This window comes from Coturnix japonica, chromosome 11 (assembly GCF_001577835.2).
Source record: "Coturnix japonica isolate 7356 chromosome 11, Coturnix japonica 2.1, whole genome shotgun sequence".
In the NCBI taxonomy this organism is placed as follows: Eukaryota; Metazoa; Chordata; class Aves; order Galliformes; family Phasianidae; genus Coturnix; species Coturnix japonica.
The window spans coordinates 13,648,547-13,670,946 of NC_029526.1; the positions used below are offsets into that span (position 1 = coordinate 13,648,547).

The window sequence follows — 22,400 nt, forward strand, 5'->3', positions numbered from 1 at the left end:
TCCCGCCTCTCGATGGAGGCGGCCATTGGAGCGCCGCCATGTCGGTGTGTGTGGTGAGGGTAGGAGCGGTTTGGATGCAGCTCCCTGTGTGCCCTGCTGAGGGAGATAACGCTGGGTGTTGATTAATAACACGTACTGATGCTCATGGGATGCTTTATTTCACGTTTCGTGCGAGTTTTTAGCTACAATTGCATCAATCAGGAAGAGTTTGCAAGGCTACGTACAGCATTCCAGTCAGAAGCACGATAGCCCAAGTCTGGCAGTTACAAAACACGATATTGAGCCAACAAACAAAGCAGCGTTTTCGTTACGGTTAGCCATTAATTGCTGACGGGTTGTTTTGGTTGATCGTTACAGCCCGTCTTCTCTTCCTGCTTGCATTTAATCCCAAAGAAACCAAAAAGTTTCATGAGCATTAAGTCCACGATTTCCTCCTCTTCCGAAGCCTGAAATAAAGACAAGGGACCAGTTAACAGATGAGCCAGGAGCAGATGTTCTTTAACACCTCCATGGTTGGTGACTCCTCCACCTCCCTGCACAGTTGTGCCACTAAATCACTGCTCCTTCTGACAAGGAATGTTTCCTAATGCCCAACGTGGATTTCACACAATGCCATCAATATCTGAACAGACCAGGTGCTCAGTGACACTGTTAAAAGGAGCTGTAAAGGCCTCATCGATTCTGTAGCCATTTTGGTACTGATTTCAATGGAGCTGGGGCTCTGGATTTAGTGTGTGAATGCCAGGCTATGGATCTGAACAGGAATGGACAGAGTAATTCTGGCAAATCTGAAACATGCTTTATGGGAATAGGTTGACTTCTTAAAAGTAATACTGAGTTTACATAGGTCTCATCAGGTGGTGGGATACCTATGTTGTGATTAAGTGCACGACTGATGTTAAAGAACAGCAGGAGAGCTGAGATAACACACCTGATAGTGCTTCTGCTCCTCGCTGAAAGCAACCAGAATCACTGAGATGAAGAGATTCAGCACCACAAACGTCATGAAAATGATGCAGGATCCAATTAAGAAGGAGCCTAAAATCGGGCTGTAGTCCAAGATCTGAAAGATCAATCAGGTAAGACATCACATTCTGATTTTAAAAGGGAGCTTACATACAAGCAGCTATCACGCCATTAGGAGTTTGTCCCTCTGAAAATCATTGTGCGTAATAAATTATGCTATATTTATATATCATACATTTATAAATAGATTTTCTCCTTTAGTTACTTTCGGGCTTTGATATAATATGGTGCAAAGAAGATGAAATATTTCATATAATGTGAAATATTAATATGGGCAATCTCTGTGTTTTGTTCTTGTTTTAAGTGTTTGCATTTGAATGTATTGGTATGGAAGTTTGAGGTGAAAACTGGCAAACCAGCTCAGTTGTGTCCCAGCTATCAAAGCAGACATAACATGTCTGTGGGCTTCTATTTAGGAGTGTCTTTACACAGACTGTCAGGGCACATATCAGGTAAGGGTTGTGTAGGAATTAAAGAGCAGAGGAGTACGTTTTGGGGATTAACTACTTGAATGGATGTAGAGCTGAAAAATATTATGCCAAAACTCAAAATCAAGAGGGAATACCTCCTCGTAGTTGAAGATTCCCAGCTGAAGACTGACCATGGTCTCTGCTGAATCAGAGAGAGTTTTGTAAGAGCAGAGCTTCCAGCCAAATATCAAGTTTGTCTGCAAAGGAAAGAAGACGTATCTTGCATCGTAGTCAGAGTCCTTGCTGCAAATCAACTGCCTTCACATATATGGAGGAATTAGTACCCAGTCTTTTAGCCTAATGTTTAGATGGGCAGCTTTATTCAGTTTTACTTTTCAAAGACACATTGCTTTCCCCATTCAGAAACAATTCATTTAACCTGTCAGTATCTCAGTGCTGACTGAAAACAAGAGAAACCACAGTCATACTCACAGCAATGGAATAGGCGAGGAACATGATTGCAATAACAGTGATGAATCCAGAGATATCACCCCATGCTCTCCTTAGAGTGGAGGTGATCATGTTTAACTTAGGGTTGAGCCTCAGTAGATGCCACAGTTTCACTGTGGAGAGAAGCACGAGGAAAGCAATCAGGTAGCCAAGAACTGCATCAGCTCTTGCTGTTTCATTAAAGCTCACAGAGCTGTTAGAAACAAAGAAAAGATGTATTAGACCATCTCACAGAAACCTGGGAACGCATACGTTCTGGGAAAGCCAGTCACTCTGAACTTGTTTTCAGTGGAGAGCTAACTTGAGTTTTTGCTTGGATGTTTCTGTCTCTGCTCCCTGCTGTGTGCACACAAAAAGCTCAGCTGTACACAACTATGTTTTGTTTCCATGATTTATCCCGTGATTCTGTGTGCTTGCTCTTGTGTGACCATTTTCCAGTAGATGCTATTATTTTCCATTCTGTGTTAAGTATTGCTGTCCTCTGCCCTATGCTTCTTGATGGGAAAGAACAAAGCAGATGATTTACTTGCTTGGATGTCCTGTAGCAGCCAGGGAACTGGGAGCTCAGTTAGTACTTCCTGGGCTTATTACTTACTCCTCTTTGTGTTCCTGGTAGTAGCTGATGTCTCGGCTCCCAAGGATTGTCCTCTTCACAAACACTGACAGTGCACTCCAGCTAATCAGTATAATGGCCATCTCCAGGAGATTCCACTTGCTGTGGAAATATCTCCATTTCAGAGTCTTCATCAGTTTTCCCTGTGGAAACAGGAGCCTTACTTTTCCAGTCCAACACCGTATCATACAGTAAACGTCTCAAGATTAGGGCTATGTCCTCCACAATAAAGCAGACACCATAATTTCTCATCATCTTTGATATTCCTGCCAAACAAAATGTGTCCTTCCTATCATTTAATGAAGATACATGATCTGATTCAGTTTTCCACCAGTGCAAGTCAGCAGCAGCACTACTGGAATCAAGTACCGTCCTAAAGCTTTCACAAGTGAAAGACAGAAGGTAATGCTGTCAGCAGGGTTTTCCAGTGTATCTCACCTGCACGATCATGTAGTACACAATAAAGAGGAAATAAATCACTTCTGCAGCAACAACAAAAATGTGAAGGCTGTTGGTGTATGGGTAGAGCCGGACACTCTGCAGCTCTGCGCTTGTGAAGAAGGCCCCTGGAAAATAGCAATTTTCAACTCAGTGCTGTAATAATTACATCCTTTTGTCTTCGTTCAAATAATTTAATTCGTTAATAAGACCTCCATACACACATCAGTGTCAGTCTGAATCCAGTTATTGTACTGAGATTTAAGCCTGACTGTAGGAGTAGCCCTGTAAGTGTTCTTTGAAAGTAATTTTGGACAGTCAGAGGCTTTGGGGCTGCGAATGCCCCTCTTTGTTGCAGTATGATAGTAATCCCAGCAAGGCTGAGTTTGGATTAGACTACAGATGTTAATTTTGTGCTTTGATACAGGCATAGGTTCTCACCTAAAGCGTTGGTTTCAAACATCAGGCTTACAATGAAGAACAGGTTCACATTGGCATTGTAGACTGTAAATTCAACAAACACTGCTCTTGTGAAGGTGTCTAGCCAAATGTTGTTGAAAAGGTACTGGAGAATTCTGCCAAAAAATATATAGTCAGTGAGATAACTCATACTGTATCATACGCTGTAGCACATGGAGGATGGAAGTGCATCATTTCATAGAGAAGGAGCACACCCAAGGTAAGATGTTTACTATTATTTTGGCATTCTGTATTTCTGCAGCTATGTAAATATGGAATCCATGCATGCAATTAGGAAAAAAAAAAACAGGTTGTAATTTTTGATCTGGTTGTTACCTAACATGGAGAAAAATTATAAGAATATAAAGTCTGAAGTCATCACCATCATATCTACAAATTCGGTGTAATCCACAGTAGCAAAATTCAGAATGCAATCTGATATGAATACTACATAGAGCAAAGAGGACCATTATTACTATAGTGTATTCACTAATATTCTACCAGGATGTAAGCTTTACCTGGAGGCATTCTGAGGGTCAGTTCCCAGGTGAATCACATATCCCCCTCCCCCATAGATGGCCAGTTTGCCCCAGACAGGCTGCCCTCTCAATTTGGACTGGCTCTGATAATGCCAGGCTGAGCTCAGGTCAGAGGAGTTATCAAAGCTCAAAGTGTTCCAGTGTTCTCCATAGTCTGATGTGTCTTCTGTTTGTAGGGAGTATGGAGCATGGCATTCCTCAATCACATGCTGGAGTGTGGGTGAAATAGGGCAGGTGTCTCCTTTCACTCTCACTTGGCGAATTCGAGCGCTGCCCACCAGCTTGGAGTTCCCATCTGTAATGAACCCTAAATGGGAAATGGAAGAGACAGAACTATGACTAATGTTTCTTCATCTCATTTATCATTCTGATATGCATTAATATTTTCCTATACATTAAAAAACCAAACCAAACTTGAATTGATTTAAACGGAATTCTTGGAAAACATCCATAGACAACAGTTTAGTATCATTACCTGTCTGTATGTCATAGAGAAGGAAACAGGTCTGCAGGAGAAAAGCGACCTGCCTGGAGCAGAGTAGCCATATACAGTGTTCACACTTGACCATAGCTGGTTAGTGCCATGTCCAAGCATCAACCACACCATTGTATGCTCATAAGTACTCTAAAACGTGAGTTTGAAAATGGCTAATATTTGTTAATGATTATGGCCAGATAGAAACATGATGTTGTGTAATTATCCTTCACGTTGACCTAAGGCGGAGTGCAGAGACAGAAAGCTTTATAGTGCCATCTATCTGCCGTTCTGCTTTTTTCCTCGGTGACAGAAAGAAGCTGAATTAAACCAGAATGGGCATAGAATGGGTAATGTAAAATGTGAAACATTAAAAAACTCAGTGCAAAACTTAAGCACTGTATTGAAGATAAATGTCAAGCCAGGTGGAACCTGAGGTCGGAATGCAGGAGCTTTTGTTATCCACTAGTATTCAGCTTATGAATATTCACATTAGTCTTACACACTCATAGCGTCTTCCTCCAGTCAAATACGCACATACAAGTTGGAGACAGGTATAAAAGGTCATGTTTCAGAATCTGGCAAGCTGAAGTGATATCAAAACAATCTCTGCACCTTTATATGATCCATAAAGATTTTTGACTAAGGTAGTTTTTGCCCATGTGAAAAAATCCTTATAACTGTAGACATCACGGAATCCTGCTGTAAAGCTGCTCTCAATATGCTTGTTTAAGTAGTAGGAATTGGGATCTCTTTGCCCATAGGCAACCAGTAACAGCATCCATAAAAACCCCAGATAGGCTGTAAAAAAAAAAAAGAAAAACCCACGAGAAGAATCAGTACACGTGACCTCAGAATTAGCACTGCTGTTCAAAATAGATTGTGCGAATGATTACTGCTGTCATCACTTATTAGGTTAAGGGGATGCTTTGCAAGAATCTGACTGACTAGTGCTAATGAATTTACACAACTTACGTCAAAGTGCTGCAGTTTAAGCACATCACATTTGAAATACAAGTAGGAATCTGAGAAGTGATTGAGAAAATAAGCATAGAGGCTGGCTGAACATTAACAGTAATGACAGCTCTAAACAGAAGGAGTAAATTAATTTTGTGTTTAATGTTTTCACTGATGTAAAAGTACTGATGAATACTGCTGAATAAAACAAGATAAACTACATATGAGTAATACCCAGGATTTCTCTGATTAGGGCAAATGCCTTCTGCTCCTTCATGCAGCTGATTTTCATTTTCTCAACATCAGCAGCAGGAGGTGGCCGGTAAATATTGCTTCTGCTGTCCCGTCGGGCTCCAAAGAGAGGATTTGAGTTGCCTGTGGGTGAGAGCAGTGATACCTGGAATCAGTCAATAGATTGTTTGTATCCTGCTTTTCACTTTGGCCATTGTGAGGAAATATTTCTAATTAATGCTTTCCCATAAGAAGTCAGGTGATGTCACTTAAAGAAGCATTGGGGAATGATTCAGGTCCTGAGCAGCACGTCGGGTTTAGGTACAGGTGCCTTTCTCTGCCCATTCAGGTGTATAAAGGTAACCAGTGAAGTCTTCACTGTGAATCACGTATCGGTGCATGAAGCATTCAAAAATCTTAGAGAACATTCCACTTTTTTTTAGTAATTTCTCACTTTACAGACAGTTACCTGGTGCAAGTAAAGGCCCATCAATGGCAGTGTTTTCTTCATCCTCATGTTCCACCTTCTTCAGAACCAGAGCAAAGAAAGCAGCAAACCCCAGCACCTGCAAGAATTAGCTGTAGACTCACTTTGTGCCCATTTAATATACAGGAGCTCAGGGTTTGATGTGTACCACTTTGGATACAGCTACTGCAGAAGAACAACTGTCCTTTGGCTTTGAGGAACTCGTGCAGCTAAAGCTTATAAACAGTGCACAAACCCTAACTCAACTGCTCTTGTTGTATGACTTATCTTCTTTGGTCACCTCATCAGCTATTAAACTGACAAAATGGGGGACGAAACTAATGTAGTTAATGCCAACAAATGACAACAGAACTCTAGTACGTGTTGGCTTTTGTTTTAAGAGCAATAACTCCAATTTTACATGTTAAATCTCATGGTTCTTTAAAAGATATTATTTTCATGTAATCATAGCAGAATAAGTTCATATTGTCCAGTGGTTCCATTTCTGAGGATCTCACCTTTAAGGGCTGTGTGATGAAAAGACTTTCAAAGAAGGAGATGGCCATGGAGATCAGCCATTTGATGGAGTTCTCCTTACCGTAATGCAGCCCATAGAGCATGGTAAAGAACCCAGATACACCACTGGTGGCTGCAACAAGGAACCAAGCAATAAACACAAACCACCAGGGCAGCCCTTTTGAAGAACTTTTCTTTCCATCACCAGAGGAGCTTGGAGTAAGAGACCACCTTCAGAATCAACCAGAAGAGAAAAAAAAAAATCATTCAGCACTGGAACAGAAACCAAATTCACATTCTTCAGGTTCCGTGATCATAGGCAACATTTTATGATTTAAATTCTTTTAGCTAATTTCTTCTTTTAGCTAATGTAACTACTAGTAATTTACATTACTAATGTAATGTAAATTACACAGAATATATGGATGGCAAAAAGTACAGCCATGTGCAGATGCCACCAAAAATAAAAAGAAATATGATGGTCTTACTTGCTTCTCAGTTCATGCATTATTGAACCTCCAGTAGAAACGCTGACCAAAAAACCCCATAACCATGAATGTCTTTTAGCTGCTGGATACGTCTCATGATCATCATAAAGGTCAGAGAGATAATTAGTGGTATTGTTTTCAATTCTTCCTACTTAATTAACGGGTTTCCCAGAAATATATTTTGTCTGCTTATTCATTTTATTTTCTTCATGCATTATTAGAGACCAGGGAGACTTTGGAGCTCAGTGATTATCTTCAGCATTTTATGGCCATGTGGTACTGCACTGTAACATTCAATTTTGGAAGTAAAAATGACAGAGTGAGGATCTGTCATTACTGCTTTTGTCTGTAGTTCACTGCATTGAAATTTCTTTGTTGCTCCAACAATAGAATAATAGTAAGGCATGTTTCTACATCTATTATAATGATTATCTACAACATATTAAGTAGTAATTATTTTCAACTCACCGCTTTAGAATTCATGACCTGAATTTACTTACACTGAAAATGGGGTAAGAATTAGATTACCTCTCACTGATGGACGCTGATGAGCAAATCTGGTTCTGCAGGAGGTTCTTCATGTGCTGAACCTGCCGAACTGCTCGAGTGTAACTCTGAGGCATCTGAAATTTATGGGGCCCCAGTAATTTGAGCTCCATTTCTACATGCTGGAGTTGCATGTACAAGCAACGGTTGTAATCACTGTGCTTCAGTCGCTCACGCATTCCCTTCTCAGGAGTTGGGCTTCTTGTTTTTGCTGCGGGTAAAGAATTTACCTTTGAACTCTGCATCTTGGGATGCTCATGGAAAAGACAAAAAGGAGTATGAAATCATGAAATCAGTGGGATTATTTGCTCATATATTATTATTTAATTGAAATTGAATCAATGCCTAAGTTAAGAGTTGGACTGAAAGGAACAGCACAAGGTCAAGAAGAAAATGGATGGGACAAAAAACTGATACTTATGGGTCTTGATAATAGATGGTAAATAATTAGATACTGATAAGGCTGTTAGCTAACATTCATTCTACAGCAACAGAAACAGAGATTTCAGTGTTTTTACTTAGTTGGGTGGCAGACGGTGCATAGTGAAAGGAGAAGGCAATGGGCACAAATTAAAACTCAGGAAATTCCATTTGAATACGAGAATAACTTTTCTATTGCAAGAGTGATTGGACACCTTGAAGGAGAAGCCATGGAGTTTCCATCCTTGGAGATACTCCACATTCAGCTGGATGTGGTCTTGGGCAACCTGCTGCAGCTGACTCTGCTGGAGGATCCCTTCCAACCTCAACTATTCTGTGATTCTGTAATTGCCTTGGAGTCAGAATGTAAAAACTTGGGTCATCCCATCCAGTGTTGCCATCAAATTCACTACAAAGGTTTCAGTAGGTGTGTCACATTAAACTGTTTACCTTGTATATCCATAGGGCCTAGTGTGACAGTTACAGGGTCATCCTTCTTTTTGTTTTCATCATAAAACTCTTGCCCAGCTCTATTCTGCTGGCAAATGATATCTTCAACCAATGCCAAAAGTGTGTTGATATTAGTTGATTTTCCAAGATCTGATACTGAGGTCAGTGATGGAGCTTTTAAGGCTTTAAAGAGCGAGTTAGCAATTCTTCTTATGTCCTGGAAAAGATAGCAGCAATATGACGGTGACTTGGACTGCAATAACTTAAGCTGATGTGGTCAGGAGGTGCCACTGGCTGGGAGCTGCACCTGTTGCTAAAACCCCTGGAATGGGTAAGTATAGAACATCCTATGGGGCTGGATATGACATCTGGATTTCAATGAATTCAGAAATTTGCTTTTCAAGATTCAGTAATGCAGCTTACCTGTCTGTGGACCTAAGCTGGGGAAGACAGGGTCTATGATACTTTTTCTCTTCACTGTCTTGCTTGATGCTTGCTTTTAACCCAATGGTGATTTGAATCACTGCGCAAGGGACTGAAATGTGCATAGGCTGATCTTGCTGAAGTTGAGGATTCCCTACGTGTGGAATATACTGTGAAAGTGGATAACCCTTTGTTCATCCCGTGACCTTATAGGTGGGTAACTGAGTGTTTACATGAAAGCACACTTGGATCATTGTATCAGACAATTTGAAAGACTTCAGACAGGGAAGGTTTCTGCTGTTAAACTGGAGGCGTCGAGTACTGCATGGCAGCAGAGGGCAGTGCAGGACCCACTGGGAAGCAGCCACATTCACTTACCTTTATCACAGCCTCTGGAGTGAGCGAGACGGCTGGGGTGACCTGTGGGGCAGGGTGTAGGCTTGGGGATACTCGGCCGTTCTTTCCAGGCTTCTTCTCTGTGCCCTGCCTGGCTGGCCGAGGTCGTGTGTTCCTGAAGATCTGCACAATGAGCAGGTTGATGGGGAACATGAGGAGTGAGCTTTCAAAGCCAATCATCACTTCCTGCCATGTGAACTCAATCTTGCCTGTGAAGATCAAACAGGGGAAACAAATAAAAAATAAACTCTGGAACCATCAAATCTGTCTCTCGTGAGAAAGCCCATTTGTTCAACTCTCCCTCTTCTAGATCCTGCCCAAGTAATGAAAACAATTGTTACCCAAATCCATTTTCTGCTCAGCTGGATCCTTTGGCACTCCCCAAAACATGATGCTGGTCAGCATGGTGCAGAGCAGCAGTGAGAAGCAGCATGACACGCGCTGAGCTCGTGTGAAGGAACTTCGTGGGGAGCGGCTGAAAACTGAGTACCAAATGTGCCCATCCTGGAAACCCTTGGAGGTCTTCATGAAAAACAGGTTGCTGGGAAGGAAGAGGAGGAAAACGAATGCTTAGGAAGGAGAGGAAAGAATAAAGCTGTATTTCAGGGTCCTGACCTGTTTGTGCTAGGCACTGTCAGAAGACGTATTAACTGTAAAAAAATATATCAAATATCATGGCTTGATTTACACAGAATGATCATAGCTTCCTATGTGCTTTCCTTCTTGCCACACCATAGTGTTGAACATAATCATGAGCAGTTTCTATATGCATTCTTAGGGAAATTACACTGGAGACAAGATGCTTGGGTTTCCATATGTCTCATCAAAGTATTATTTAACACCAGTATTTCCGGTCTGATGGAATCATTAAGGTAACAGTCAGGCTGCTTCTCCTCATTCAGAGCCCTTTAAGAGCAATGGAAAAACCTCACTGTTTTCTTTTTGTCTAGAGAGTTAATGTTTGCATACTTGCTTCTCTAGACTGATTGTTATTAGGAGCAAAAAGGCATAAAACAGAAGTTACCTGAACTGCTTCATGTCTTGCTCTGTAGCTACTGGGAACACTTTATCTAGCACACATTCTCCAATATCAACTGCTAACCAGGAGTTACAGAGGAAATACCATTTCTGGTCCCATGCAAGGTCATGTACCAATACTCGATTCACATACCTGGTGGGAAAACGTACAGGGCACAGTCATGTGTAACTGAGTGGTATGAAATTCAGGACTCAACAAAACTATGGAGGACAGACTCTGGCCTCTGACTCCTTTGGCTGTGCCCTAAGATAATGTTCTTCTGAGAGCTTAGGTTGGTGACCTGATCCAGAGCACGTTGCAGCTCTCATCTGATCACTGTGCCTTCATTTCATGTAATATTTCCCATAGTGTGTTTGAGGACAGTCTTGCACTAACTCAGAATCAACTTGTAGTATGGGTATAAACTGGATATGGGAAGTATTCCTTGCCCTGCAGTTTAGATTATGATATGATCTGTTCATCTAGGGAAAACAAAAAAAGGCAAAACTAACCCTTAATTTCTAGAACTGTAGGAAGAATAATTTCAAGTGCTAGAAAAGGAAAACAGTTGTCATTACAAACACATATTTGAATCTTTATTATTTCCTTGTGTATACTTACCAGGATGGATTGTCCCCTGAATTATCATGCCACAGTCGAATACTCTGCAATTCCCCTAGAGGAAAGAGGGTACAGAGTAGGAAAACATCCACTCCTCCACGCTCAAACACTGGTGTCTCAGGATCAGTTAGATGATGTGGCTCACTCTCTCCTTCAAGTCCATATAGAGTGAGCGTCACCTGCAGAGTAAGATAGCAAAATGAGGGATCTCTCGTCTCAGAATCTTATATGTGATTATTCCTTTGACATAACTCTGCCCACTTTCTAGCTTAGAAGTTGCATTTGAGCTGTGCTGTTTAAAAGCCTTGGGCGCTACTTTATTGCTCCGGTTCTCTAAATGAGTGCAAAGCTCTTTTACTGCACAGTACAGCTGATACCTTGGAGGTTGTGGCTGCCCCACGGCGATGTCCTGTGAAAACTGTCACAAGATAACGATACTGAGCAAAGGGGTCATTGTCTTCCAGCACTGTGATTTTTGCCTGCAGAGTGACATGATACAAACAGTGCATTAGCAGCCTTGTAAATATAGATACCTTAATGCTGTGGGTAGGAACATAGCATCTTATGAACAGTGAGGATGGAAGGGAGTAGGGCTAGCTGAAGGCTTCTATTAAAACAGGACAGTCAAAAAGGGAATTGGCCTAAATACTTTCACTCTTTATTAATGAAAGACTTACTTTGGCATCATCCTGGATGTCTTTCCTTCGGGCCCAAATAACTACAAGCACATATATCAGAAAGATACATCCTACTGTGGTCACCACCACAGGGTTGTCCACAAATGTAGCAAAGAGCTGTGCAGTTCTGCTAACATCAACAGCATTAGGTATGACAAAGAAGGAGCTCCCAAAGAAGGTCAGATGGTTGCAAAGACACTGAGTGCTTCTAGAATTTGTTTTCGGTCCCACCTGAAAGCCAGAAAAAAACCCAGATAGAACATTTTGCTTTGAAGTATTGGACATCTTACCAAGCAAATGAAAAGGCAGTGCTGAGAATGGTGAGTCAGTATGCAGAATTGCCTTACAGGAATAAATTGTTGTTGGGAATATTAATTCCAATGTCCAGACAGAAAAAGGCATTTACAATGTCATACAAACTTGTCTGAACAGCTCAGTTTCTCTTTATGTAGGAGTACATCCCATGAAGTGTAATGGAAATGCAATTTGAATTTTAGTCGTAGTGGATTAAATTTTGCCTCTTGATTTTACTAAAACATCTGATAATTATCTTATTTTGCGGTATGAATTCAATGGGGATCACAAGGGCTGGATTTGGCATATATACTATAAAGATTTCTCTATTTCTCTCTACTTACCTGACATCCATAGCTGTTCCAGTGCCCCTGCTGCTCATCCCAAAATACACAGCGGGATGCAAAGCAAGTGACAGCAATAGAGAGCTCGTTATAGACAGTGGAATCCATTTCTGTGTCTTGTGAAACCATGAAATAGTAAGTTCCCTCTCCAAAAATGAGTTCTTCAGGGCTAAGAACCCAGGTATTTGCTTCACCTCGAACAAAAATATGCAGAAGTGTGTATTTTGAATACAGCTATATTGCATATAATAAATAAACTGAACAAAATAAAAGAAAGGGGTACCAAATAATCCTTAGCAACTCATTGTTCAGTGCATCCCACTCTTTGCTCCTAAAGAACATTAAAATGAAACTCCTTTGAGAGGATTCTTTCCAATCAGATGTAAGGCTCATTCTGCAAATTTGTGGTCAAAATGACCCTGTAATTTTGGCAGTGAGCACTCCATGATATCCATACCAAATGCCCTTAACTTTCCATGAGTATTGAGCTTGTATAGAGCTAAGTCTTTTGGCTACATAAGCCCAGAATGCAAAAGTTAATTCATCACTAACAGGCTGTCTTACCTCCAGTAGTTTTCTTGTAGAACAGATGACTTTTCACGTCATAGTTAGTTTCATTTGGGCGATAACCATATCCTAAGTAGAGTATTAGTGGAATATCTTGTTCACATTCCAGCTGAATCACTATCGATGTGTCTTCTGAGGTGATGTTGACTTGGAAAATACTAAAATTGCCCAGGTTCAACTGAATCCGGTCTTCCTCAGGTGCAGAATGCCTTGGTAATATTATCTGGTTTTAAACAGAAAGACAAATACAAATACCAAAGAGCATCTTACTTATCTATAAGCACTATAAGTATCTATAGGTACAGCCACACACTAGACAATCTTTTTTATGACATAAGTATGGCTGTCAAAAATATTTTCCTTTAAATTATTTTCACGATACTGTCTTCTAACTTCTGAAAATTCCTTTTCTGGCCTGTATAGATTCACCACAAAATCTGTGATCTTCAGTGCATTATTTAACTGAAAGCTGAGATTATTACTGAAATAGTGGCCACATGAAGTACATAAATGAACTGTCTAGACATCAGTTTATAAATGGGTTAAGAATCCCAAGCAGAAGTAATATGAGCGTGCAGTTGTTGGGTATCAAATCAGACATTACACTGTTATTCAAGATCAATGTAATCTGGAATGGTTTTTCCCAACCATTATCACTGTCAGAACCACTTACATGTCATCTCCTTTCTAAGAAATATTTGTCATTTTCTTCCTCATATCACAAAAATATCCCCATCACAAATGCAGACGCTCATTATATCTTGAAATGAATACAGTACCACCATTTAAGTCAGAGAAGACAGTAATATACATGACAGCTTGTAAACAGAAGGAAGAGAGAAGAGGGATAGAAAATAGCGAGTTTACCTCAATGTTTTCTTTAATGTTGCTGACTGGTATGATCAAGCCATCCAGACCAGTAAGACTTAGACCTCCCACTGTTCCACTGATGTCAAAGCTGGTGTCACTGGAGAAAAAGGGATTCATGGCAAAGCTCACCATCTGTTAGCAAGACATTAATAATAATCTCTGAGTTATTGTTAATATTTCATTATCTTAAAAATTAAATTGGTGAATAGGCCAAATAAACTTGTTGACCTCAGACTCAAACAGTACTCAAAAGAAGTACAAATCCATTGCTCTGGGGGTTAAAAGCAAAATCTCCTAACTCGGATCACAGTTGTGCCATAATCAGGACATTTGCAGGCCTTCTCTGTCTCCTGCAGGATCTGAGTGCCTCAGAGTCATTTACTTCTAGCTGGGATGAAGGAGATCTGCTGTCTATCACTTTGAATGTTGATGAGCACTCTGAGCTGTTTCTTACCCCTCAGGGCATTAGATACAAACAAACAGCAAATAGGTTGGTAGAATTGATTCCATCACCTTCTCTAGCCATACAAGTAGAAAGCAAGAGTGTATGTGGGGGGCTGAGGGGATGGGGAATTTCAGCTTGCTCAGCCAACTTCATGCAATTAAGATAAGTGAAGACTTCTTTGACCAAAAATGAGTGGAGGGATGACTTGAATACTTGCATACTCCTTAAAAGTAAAAGGACTCTAAAATTGCTTGACCAAGAATGTAAGTGGTAGATCAGATTGAGTCAGATAAAAGCTGTTTACTTGCCCTTATATCCACTGTTTCATCATCAACTCCTGAAATACCAAGAGAAGAAGCAGTTGGGAGAGTGAAGCTGGCAGAGCTGGAGCTGGAGGTATTAATGGATGTACCATCCATATTTTCTGTTTGTAATCTATCCAGTCCAGTTGGACACAAATAAAACAGAAAGAAAAAAAAGAAGAAAAAAACAACAACAAAAAAACACAGAAAAACAAGCAAACAAACATACAAACAGTCAATAGTATGAACTTTAAGCATAGGGAAAAACTTCTCTCAATTTGTGAATATAACTTATCTGGAAAATTGTTTTTGACTGCCAGCAACTACCTGAGTACGTTGCCCCTGATGTAGTACTTCATACAACACTACCATGCAGTCATCAGGAAACGGGGTGGAATTGGCATATCTGTATATGAAGTTGCACCCAATTAGCTGTACTTATGCAAAAGGTGCACCTGGTCTTTGTGTGAACATGTTCTTGATTTCTACACACAGTTAAATGTGGATGAAAACCAGATTCTCAGGGAACAATGTGGGGGTGACTGCTGGAAATGCAGAATGCTCATCAGGCTCCTTATGATTATATTTGCTCTTGTCAATCTAGTTACAGCTTTGTATATCATGTCATTATTGGCAGCTTAGCAACTTGGAAAATAAAAAAGAACTTAACCTTTTAAAGGCAAGCAGCTACTAGTAAGTTCTTATTTGGTCAAAGGCGGCACAACATGAGATTTTTTAAGATGATATTACTGGACCTAACTGGGGTCAAAGCCGTTCTTATAATTAATTAGCAACTTCATCATGCTGCTGAAGTTGTCATTATGCTACAATATTAGAGTGGTTGGGTGGTTTCAAGGATAATGCAATGAATATTTGAGGAAAGTTTGAATGCCTATCAGGAACTGGGGAAGATAGACAGACAGACAGACAGAAAGCAGACATTTATTACTGTTACCTCTTTATATACATTGTGGCAGAATGAGTGGTAAGGACCATGGGTTCATCATCAGGCTCCTTCCCAAACAGGAGTGCGCTCTGCAGATTTTCAACTGTATTCAGGAGCTGGTGGGACACCAAACTCTGGACAAGGATTAGAGGAGGTAGCATCTAACAGAGCAGCTCAGAATCAGTAAGTTGCTCATTATTTGCCCTTAATTCCTTTCACTATGAGATACTGTTTTCATCGTGTCTTGTAGTGCTGGCAAACTTGGTGATGTTCTTGTTAATCTCAGAGAAAGTTATTCTTAACAGCAATTCAAGTTCTGTAATTCTCATGAAAACATACTGCAAATAAATATGTCTTACAGTAAATGGAAATCTACTATTTAGAACTTATATGCACTGAAAGACTACAAACACGGCATCAATTTCATGCAAGACATTTATTTATTTGTGTATGTTAATGCCCTTTCACTGCACATTTTAGTGTTTGAAAAGCAAGATCTAATTACCTACTGGTTGTGTAACTGTTGTGTTTTCCTGGGGATAGTCTGAACAGTTCATAACCTTTTTTCTCAGGTTAGATTTATATCATGCCCTACTCCTTCGCAGGGCTGACAGCTAAAGTGCATTCAGTCCAGGAATTACACAAAGGGAACTGTGACAATTCATATATAAATAGGAAGGCCTTGGACAAAATAAACACACTTATTAATCCTGAATTGAAAATCAGAGTGGGCTTTCTGAAAAAATGAAGAAACCTGAGCACTACAGTGCACTGCCCTGTGCTCCACCTGATGCCAATTTAAAAATGTGAGGTAGCAAAACTATTTAAAATCTTCTAAAGCAAATAGATAATCAAAATTACCTGTTCTGCCTCAGGCACTGTGGTGTTGATGTCTCTGTTCTGTATGGAGGCTTGAAGGACATTGCTCACTGCATTAAACAGGTAGCTGGCTGCATCCGTTAGTTTCTGATCATCTCTGTTGTCTTCTGTGTTTACAGTGAGCAAGGAAGCACTGACATCTTTCAGTGTATTGCTAGCTTCCACCTGCATGGGAAGGAAGGGGAAAAGTCTCTGTTTTGTTACTACCAATGACACCAGCCACACATTGTGCCATTGAGTCTTTTACTGAGTATTGCAACATAAGTAATTCCATAGGACTATTTGTGGCTAAAGCTGTTCTACTGTCATTACTTGTGCTGGACTAACACCTCAAACACTAATGAAGATGGTATACTACTAGATTATATACTAATGTGTAATACAGACCTGAAAAGTGCAGTCTGCTTCCACAAATTCAACCCATAAAAACAAGATGAATAATATGTGAAGGAAGCTTATCTTTCAAACACTGGGCCAGGGTACAGTTTAGATGTACAGTAATGCAGTAATGTAGTAATTCAGGTTATACTTTGGACTGGTGAGTCCAAAAATATAACCACAGTCAAATGCATGTGCATTGCAATCTTAATTTCCATAAAGCCTTTTGAGTTACCAGCAAGTCATACTTTTGGGCCTTGTGCTATGCTAAATGCCAAAGGAGAATGAATCTTACAGTTTCTGTTTTGTGCCCAAACACGGCTAATGATTGTTTTGTGATTGTGAAAGCACTGGCCAGCATAATAACCCAGGGTGAGAGAGCCAAGCAAATTCATTGCAAGCTTGTACATGTCCATTCCCACAGTCTACAAATGCATAGCAGCCTCACTGTACAGTGAATGCTGAATCTGAGCTATATTCTTGTCTTGTTGATGTTAACCACATACTGCTGAAATGCTCCCAGCCATTGTCTGGCTACAGCTGTATAACTTACCAGAAATCAGGACAACTCTTCTCATTGCCAGTTTATTTGTGACGTTTCCCTAGTGACAGTTTGTTCTGCCCTCCCATGTGCTTATTCCTTACTCCTTACACACAAATAGAATTATATGTCATATTGCATTCAACATTCAAGAAGCATTTTTGCAAGGCCAATCTAAACATTTGTGCTTGGTTCCTCTGGCTGTGCTGCCGTGTTCCTGCCTCACTGCTTGCTCACTGAAAGTTAAGGTTTCCATCTTAAAGATGTATCAGAGAATGTAACTGGCTGGCCCGTCATAGCCTGGATTGCAAAGGCTGCTGAGTCAGTGTTTGTTGTTTCAGATTTGCTTACTCACAATGGCAAAATGTATTCTCTTCTGGTCAAGATATATTCGCTGGTACAGTTAAAAAAAGAAATGAGCAAAGAACAGATAACTGTAAGGCACGGACACTCTTCCAAGGTTAGTAGGGTTCAAAAGAGTCTGTACTGCTAGTGTAAGGAGGCAGAGGATGAATTGCTCCTTACCTGTGCTGAGACAGACAGCTCTTCAGTCCTGTAAGTGATATCTTTCAGTACTTCTGACATCTTAAGAGCAGTTTGTACTGATGTTACATTAATAGCAGAGAGAGTTGTCAGCATTAGCCCTCGGAGCTTGGGATGGAAAAGGGTAATTAGCCAAAAGAATAAGATACTAATTAAGACTGTGCAAATAGTGCTGTATATTGACAGCCAGGCTTGCTGTGAAATATGTGGTAGAATAAAACTCCGCAAGGATTATGTGAGCTGATGTTAGGTCTGCTGACAAGGTGCCACTTGCCTTAGTAGATGTGTAACCAACTGCATGAGCTTTGTGTTTCCTTCCAACAGAGATAATTTTTACACTTAACATACATCATAAGTGAGCATAGTTACTTCTCTGTGCTAATGTGTGTGAATTACCATGTAAATGCCACTTCCTGAGAAAGCAGAGCCATGTTCAAATAACCAATCATAACTGAAGGATATGTTGCATTTCTCTAGATCTTTTCACTTGAGCATGCAAAGCACAGTACAAATATAAGCTTATAACTGAAACATAAGCTTGTAGCTGGAAGGAATAAATTATCTCATACTCTGGGGGATATTCTTAGAGGATATTTGTCCTGCAGGAAAGGCAATTTTATAAATATTTATTTCTCTTTTTCAAAATCAAATTAACTGTAAGTTTAAAAACACCATCCAAATTAGTTTAAGTGATTGCAGTAAGAATTGAGAATGTGTTCCTTTACTGATGGATGATAAAACAAATTTTTTGCTTGGGCAAGTAGTGAATAATAGCTGAAACCACTGCCAAACACTGAGATGGATACCAGAAACTTGAAACCTCCATTGATTTGAGGAGGTGATATATGAGTTTTTTGTTACTTAAGAGCTGCCAAAGAATAAGAAGAGTCCATTGTATTGCACTGTACTGCAAGAAAACAAGTGTCTGGCTCACCTCTTTTCGAGTGTCTGTCTGTAAAGATCCGTTAAAGTTTTCCTCTTGGGTCTCATGATTAAGTACTGAAGTCACTGACTTAAACAGCTGGAGAAGACTCATGCTGTTGTTCCCACCTTTTAGGATTGTGTTTGCCTTCTCAGATACAATGGTCTGTAGGGTCAGGTTCCCATCGATTGTATCTGCTTGTATTACCTGATGAGGAAATCAGATACGCTCTTAACACAGCTAACAATTATAGTTGTCTTTGAACAGTTTCTGCAATCATGTCATTGGCAGCCTAGATAGACTGGGACAAAAAAACTATGTTACCAGTTTTTCTTTGTGTTTTATTTTGAGTTAAATTCTCCAGACAGCTCTGCTGTCCTCTTGGGTCTTTTGGCTAAGTGCTGAAGTCATGGACTTGGACAGCTGGAACAGATTCATGCTGTTGTTATAACTCTATAGAATATTGTTTGCTTTCTAAAATACAATGGGACATCTTTAGAAATGTCCAAATGTAGGCAAACACCCCAGTTCCATCTCAATCTATGACAAATTTCTGTCATTTTAAGATGTCTGATCTCACCCACTTGGATGACGAATCTGTGCAGAAGACACAGAGCCTAATTCATCCCAGAGTTTTCTAAGCTCCAGTCCATGGATTGCCAAGAAAAATTTGCAGTGAAAAGAAGCTTCACTGAGTGTGAAGCATAGGGAAAGGCATGGACTTCTAGCAGCCTGATAGGAATCTGCTGGGCAGGCGGATAAAGGAATTTTCTGGGACCTACTGGAGAATAACTCCAGACTCTAAATACAGCTTTTGCTACCCAGTGTCCAAATAGGTCATCTTTTAAAATTCTATCCTAGAAAAAGAAGAGTGGAAGTGTTTCTTGACTACTTTGAGTCCACTGAGAATAGTCTGTGTTAGACAGGGAAATGGCGATTATCATACAGTCACAAGCACATAGTAAGTACAAAATGGGAAGAAGTTCCAAAAGAGATTCACAGGTTAACATCAACTTGGAACACCTTGAAATAAAGTATTTCTTGTGTGTACCTTCACCGAAGCATTGGTATGAACTGTATCACCAAAACTGTTGCTAACAGTAATTGTCATGTGTAAAATGAAATCATTTTCCTCTTCTCCAAGTGGAAGATAAACTGGGAAGAGTTCGGGGTCTGGGCCACAGTGCAGGAGAGAATCTGAAATAGGAAAGATGTTGTTACCTACCAGACATCATACAAACACCTCCTGCTATCTAAGAACAGCGCTCTGTGGGTTTGCATTGTGCAGACCTGACTGGCTTACATGTAGATGAAGAGCAGAAGCAGGCTGTGCCTTTGCTCTTACTAGCAGCAGTAAGAGTGCTTGCCAGAAATGTGAGGCAGCACTTAGCCAAACAGATCACCTCAGGACTTACTTGGGTTCAGATAGAAGCAGTAGTTGAGCTTTGTGCTATGACTCAATTGGCACGAATCCACCGAGCATGGAGTGCTGCAGGAGACTGTGAAAGTGGTGAGCACAGATCCCTGCTTGGGAGACACAATGCAGCTGGGGACCTGGGGCGGAGGCACGGTGCTGACAAGGTAGGTTTGTTCCCCGTAACCACGCTGAGTCAGTGCTGGGAGTGGAGGGAGCAGAACATCAGCAGTGATCATGCTGTGGCAGCACTGATCTGCAGACATCTTACTTATTGTGGCAATGGTGTGGTTTATTCAGGCACCACAAACCTAATGGTGGGCCTAATCAGAAGTGAAATCCCACTAGTGAATCAGCCATAAGAAGAGAAGAACTATAAGAGCACAATAGGTTTTGTATTGTTAAACCAAAATTGCATTATTTGATCAAGTATTCAACATAATGTTACTTTCAGATGAGCCTTAATAAAATTATTAAAAGCTTAGAGCAAGAGAGCTGAATTTGTCCTGCCGTGCAATAGCAAACTTAATTCTTAATTACTTTAAGGAACCCATATGTAAAGTAACAGCTCTAAACTTGTAGAATTGCTTGTCAGCAAGGCTATATGTACGTAACATCTGTATGATGTCATGGTGGCAGACTATCTCAAAGCAGCCTAACAAACCCTGCTTGCCCCTACCTGTTACTTTAATCTGGAAAGCTTCTCCATGTGTCTGCAAGAAGGAGCTGTTCATTATCAACCTAGATGTGTTGCTTTGAAGCAAATTCAAGGAGTTCTGACGGAAACCAGTCAGGCTGCAGGCTGGAGGGAGGGGTGTAGACTGGAAAACCAGACAGAAAAGAAAACATGATGACAGAGGCTCTTTGCTGTGATTTTGTTGCAGCTGGGCAGCAGAAGTGGGGTGGCAATTTGATGCTCTCTATTATAGCTGCTCCCAAACATGACACCCCCATGCCAAAGCTCCCCTGTGACAAAGCACCACTCTGAGGCTGTGTGGCTTTTCCTCATAATAGATGCTTATTGGTGGCATTTCTGACAAGCCTGTTGCTCTCACCTTGTTTTGGAATGTGTTATCTAAGTACCAGTTATAGTACATGTCCTGGGAGTCCTTCTGTCCAGAGACACTCAAAACAACTTCCTCACTAACATTCACTGGCTTGCAGTTTGCCTCGCACCTGTAGGGAAGTAAGACAGTAGCTACAGGTAGTAACTGGATGAGAAGTCACAGTCCTTGATGACAGTTGTTTTAACCTTTCTTAATGAACATTTGCAAAATCCCCTTGATATATGTACAAGTGAGCTGTGACTCACAAATACTGAAATAATTCATTTTACAAAAAGAGTATTAGAAACCTTTATCCTTATTTTCAGCACTGACTGAAGTGCAGAATCCACACACTATTTATGTGCAAATCCTACTTCTATTTAACCTCCTGAAAGGATCGTATTAACAAATCACTGAAATGCCACTGATCTTCAGTGAGGCCCCAGATTCCCAAGGACCAGATTTTTTAAAGCATTATAGTGTCTCTGGGTGCCTAGTAGGAATTTCAGACCTATTTTTTACTTTTATTCCCATCATTTCAATTAAGTTTGCATATGGAAATCTCCAGAGCTGATAAAAGGTAGAGGGGGTTAAAATGCCTAAGTGGTTTTGGGAAGAATATTATTCAGTTTATAAAGGGATTATGTTCAGAAATGCCGACTGGAGAATCACAGCTAGTCCCATTGTCTTTAATTACATTGATAGTAATAAATAAGTTTACAACAAACAGTCTATTATCATAATTGTAATTAATAATGATACACATGGTCCTGCACTAGGTTTGTGTAGTGATAATAAGTAGTGAATGCAAGTGCTTGAAAACAGACCTGATTTCTAACTGTAGATCTTGTTTTGCAGTCACATAGAGGCACTGTTCATCCTGCCTCTCTTCATTCCCATGGCTTCTCACTGTCACCCTCACAGTCACTGCTGACTTTGGAGGAGGAAGGCAGGAAGGTGGGATTTGCACCTCTTGTTGGCTGGTAAGGATTATCTGGCGCTGCACACATTCATCCCATTCAGGCCAGCAAGCTCCTGCACGAACATTTCATTTATAGCTTGAATCATTATAACATCCCATGTCACTTACAAAGGTCTTGCCTGGTACAGGTTTCCAATAGCTTTATAGAACCACAGGTTTCCTTAACGCAGTTTATAGAGAGGGTAACCAAAGTTCAGACTGATTTCTTTGAAATAATATATGAGATCAAGGAAAAATGTGAGAACAGA

At 40.4% G+C, this 22,400-nt stretch overlaps 1 protein-coding gene across 1 annotated transcript in view; it reads right to left on the minus strand.

Moving 5' to 3' along the window:
- Positions 1 to 22,400, minus strand: part of PKD1L2 (polycystin 1 like 2) — a 31,091-nt gene continuing 8,691 nt past the window's right edge. Inside the window, exons 11-44 of the mRNA XM_032447144.1 lie at positions 21,998 to 22,205; positions 21,180 to 21,300; positions 20,804 to 20,945; positions 20,126 to 20,326; positions 19,762 to 19,907; positions 18,723 to 18,917; positions 17,771 to 17,896; positions 16,309 to 16,491; positions 15,457 to 15,581; positions 14,497 to 14,634; positions 14,413 to 14,422; positions 13,752 to 13,886; positions 12,882 to 13,107; positions 12,318 to 12,511; positions 11,680 to 11,910; positions 11,380 to 11,481; positions 11,003 to 11,181; positions 10,388 to 10,534; positions 9,705 to 9,904; positions 9,346 to 9,572; positions 8,545 to 8,761; positions 7,657 to 7,885; positions 6,643 to 6,871; positions 6,128 to 6,224; positions 5,662 to 5,802; positions 5,086 to 5,271; positions 3,975 to 4,302; positions 3,439 to 3,572; positions 2,998 to 3,125; positions 2,542 to 2,702; positions 1,929 to 2,139; positions 1,592 to 1,693; positions 932 to 1,063; positions 1 to 446 (exon numbers count right to left, since the gene is read on the minus strand). Of these exons, the coding sequence (XP_032303035.1) occupies positions 321 to 446; positions 932 to 1,063; positions 1,592 to 1,693; positions 1,929 to 2,139; positions 2,542 to 2,702; positions 2,998 to 3,125; positions 3,439 to 3,572; positions 3,975 to 4,302; positions 5,086 to 5,271; positions 5,662 to 5,802; positions 6,128 to 6,224; positions 6,643 to 6,871; positions 7,657 to 7,885; positions 8,545 to 8,761; positions 9,346 to 9,572; positions 9,705 to 9,904; positions 10,388 to 10,534; positions 11,003 to 11,181; positions 11,380 to 11,481; positions 11,680 to 11,910; positions 12,318 to 12,511; positions 12,882 to 13,107; positions 13,752 to 13,886; positions 14,413 to 14,422; positions 14,497 to 14,634; positions 15,457 to 15,581; positions 16,309 to 16,491; positions 17,771 to 17,896; positions 18,723 to 18,917; positions 19,762 to 19,907; positions 20,126 to 20,326; positions 20,804 to 20,945; positions 21,180 to 21,300; positions 21,998 to 22,205 (5,657 nt within the window). The 3' untranslated portion in view covers positions 1 to 320. The remainder of the gene's footprint in view (positions 447 to 931; positions 1,064 to 1,591; positions 1,694 to 1,928; positions 2,140 to 2,541; positions 2,703 to 2,997; positions 3,126 to 3,438; positions 3,573 to 3,974; positions 4,303 to 5,085; positions 5,272 to 5,661; positions 5,803 to 6,127; positions 6,225 to 6,642; positions 6,872 to 7,656; positions 7,886 to 8,544; positions 8,762 to 9,345; positions 9,573 to 9,704; positions 9,905 to 10,387; positions 10,535 to 11,002; positions 11,182 to 11,379; positions 11,482 to 11,679; positions 11,911 to 12,317; positions 12,512 to 12,881; positions 13,108 to 13,751; positions 13,887 to 14,412; positions 14,423 to 14,496; positions 14,635 to 15,456; positions 15,582 to 16,308; positions 16,492 to 17,770; positions 17,897 to 18,722; positions 18,918 to 19,761; positions 19,908 to 20,125; positions 20,327 to 20,803; positions 20,946 to 21,179; positions 21,301 to 21,997; positions 22,206 to 22,400) is intronic.